A 2,737-nucleotide genomic window follows, 5' to 3' on the forward strand; every position below is an offset into this window, starting at 1 on the left:
TACTATCATTTTACACCTCAGAGTTACATTAAAAGAATGTGACTCTACTTAGAGTAAAATTAACTCTACTTTTGCAAGAAGACTACTAACACCAAAACATTTAATACTTTTGAATTTGCTGTGTAGAAACCACACATTAGGTAAGGAACATAGATGCACCTTTGATTTGTCATTAGCTTCAGTTTACTTCAGTTAATTCAGTCATGTACAGGGAGAAAAAACAGAACTAAGTAACACACACACACACACATCAAGTTAGCTCAGAATGAGTTATTTTTATTGAATCTATGTGTGACGTGTAAAGGACCAAAATAACACCTACACATTTTTGGTTTCTAATGCTAGAGATTTGCAACTGGCTTTGGGCTGTGCATGTCCTATGGGCTCAAATGTGGTCATAAATATTTTGTACTTGTAAATCAGTTTTGTATGTGTAAAAAAGATTTGTGTGCGTAAAAAAGCATTTTGAGCCCATACATGTCTCTCTCTTCCAGAAGATGACTGAATAAATAATTATAAATGTTTTGACCAACTGAGTCGTGTTCTCTCTATTCAGTGAAAGAATGACAAGAACCAGATTTAATACTTACTTATCGAGCTCCTATAATCCAACCAATTCCAGATACCAGCCACAAAAGGCTCCAGTGAACACTTCATGATGACTCAGCTAAAAGCCTGAAGGGAAAAAAAGATGCTTTTGAAAATATAAAATATGTTTAAATAACTCTTCTCTTGCCACTTTATCATCACCCTCTTTATTGCCTTAGGGTTTAACCATCGTCATTATCGATAAATTTGCATCTGTCCATTACCAGACATTTAATTTTCTACAAATCCACTCTTTCAAGATGCACCAGTTTTTCTTTTCAGTGTCTTTATCCTGATCAATACATAATATGTGTTAAAAGAGAAATATTATAAATAAAATAAATATTATATTATTATATTATAAATATGTTTTTTAATATTTGTAATTTTATTTTTAATTAAAAAAAAAATTTTTTTTCTTTGTTACAAAAACTGATTACGAAGTAAGTTTTCACTAATTCATCTAAACAAGGTATTTTGTAGACAGATAAGCAGCTGTGGCAGTTTGTCCTGAAACAACAAATAAAATTGCAACTTTTTTCTCAAAAGTATATATTTTTAATGTGACTCTAACGATCCAGTCCAATCAGCAACAGATCCGATAGACAAAAAAGGCGCATGAGAGTATAAAAACGAAAGTGAAACTAAAGAAATGCAACAACAACAACAACAACAATAGCAAGCCCTACACGCTCACACACACACACACACACACACGCAGAGTTTCCAGTTTGTGCCATTCTTTAGTGCAGCAGCGAGTCTCATTGTCAGGAAACCTTCACAATAACTGACTGAGTTATAAGAAAGACTTCAAAACTCTTATGGCGTGAAAGTAAGTCGCCGTCTATCTTCCTGCTTTATGTCGACTTTTGTCGGGCAGAGCGATGCGTGTTTTTTAAATCAGCCGACATCTTGTTTTACTGCAGTAACTGCGCACATAAGAAGGATCATCGCAGCAGCAGATTTCACAGTTTACAGCGACTCAGCGTAAACGAATTCAAACTGATTCTTTTTATAATTTACTATTTAGGAGCGACCATATGTCCACGTTTAACCCTGTAAACACTCCAGTAACGTTATAAAACCGAGTCAAATTCGCATTGTAAGTCTTTTACTTCCATTTTCCATTGACTTGCTTCATAGTATGATTGCAATAGATACTCTAACTTGTTTTTAATACCTGCTTCACCTTCACGCTGTCATTGATCATCCGTGTAAACAAAAGACCTTAACGGAGCAAGAGTTTCTGCATCTACATCCCGGGCAAATTTAGTGGCAAACACGCTCATCAATTTAGTTTGCACAGTTCTGATTGTACTCACAGCTCCAGTGCCGATAATAGATACAGGTCCAGGGGCGCACCACTTCACTTTACTCACCCACTGCTGCTGGTGATTTACTAGTAATCTAGATAATCTTAAATCTTACCTGACAGTGCAGTGATTACCAAAAAATATTAGATCTGTAAATAAAGAGTAACTTTATTGAATATTAACAAAGTATATTTAGGGTCTAGGAGGGGAAATAATGATGAGATCTTGCTGCCACCTACAGGCTGCCAGCTGTCACTGCAGCTCATCTCAGTTCAGGTTCAGGAAGAAGGATCTTTAACACTGGAATTGCCAATAAACTGTATGAAGTCTGTACAGCTGGATTTTTATCATTTACAAACTATTCTCTGTTTTTTTCATTTAGTTGTATTTCAGCTGCAGAAATGTCTGAGACAAGAAAGAGAAACCAAGCTGACTCCGCCCCTTCACTGTCCAAACAGCCAATCAGCTCCCGCAGTGGGCTGCTAGTCAGGTATGTCCGATCATAAATGAATAAACTCTACATTGGAAAACGGTTTTTAGTGCAGTGTGGTTACAGTTTATTATCTACACAGAGCTCTCTTTGCTTAATACTTAGAGATAGGTGACATATTAAAGGAAAAAAAGTGGCTATGTTATGCTGGCAGGATTTGGACCTCCTTAGAGGGAAGAGTCTATAAATCATTCATAGAATAGAATAGAATAGGATAGAACAGAATGCCTTTATTGTCACTATACAGTTGTACAATGAGATACAGAGCATCTCCTACTCAGTGTAAACATGGGGGGGGTTACAGTTCTGCAGCGCTATGTACATATGGACAGTATTAACATAGGGA

The 2,737-nt window shown here is 36.1% G+C and overlaps 1 protein-coding gene across 1 annotated transcript in view; it reads left to right on the plus strand.

The window, feature by feature from the left end:
* Positions 1-1,506: 1,506 nt before the first annotated feature.
* The window catches only part of LOC106456559 (protein NLRC3-like), a gene marked incomplete at its 3' end in the record, with an annotated part of 7,191 nt that continues 5,960 nt past the window's right edge, over positions 1,507-2,737 (plus strand). The window contains exons 1-2 of the mRNA XM_013916109.1: positions 1,507-1,690; positions 2,295-2,391. Coding sequence (XP_013771563.1) covers positions 2,303-2,391 — 89 coding nt within the window. The remainder of the gene's footprint in view (positions 1,691-2,294; positions 2,392-2,737) is intronic.

The sequence above is a fragment of the Pundamilia nyererei genome, unplaced genomic scaffold, assembly GCF_000239375.1.
Source record: "Pundamilia nyererei isolate P.nyererei 1_Seehausen unplaced genomic scaffold, PunNye1.0 scaffold00467, whole genome shotgun sequence".
NCBI lineage: Eukaryota > Metazoa > Chordata > Actinopteri > Cichliformes > Cichlidae > Pundamilia > Pundamilia nyererei.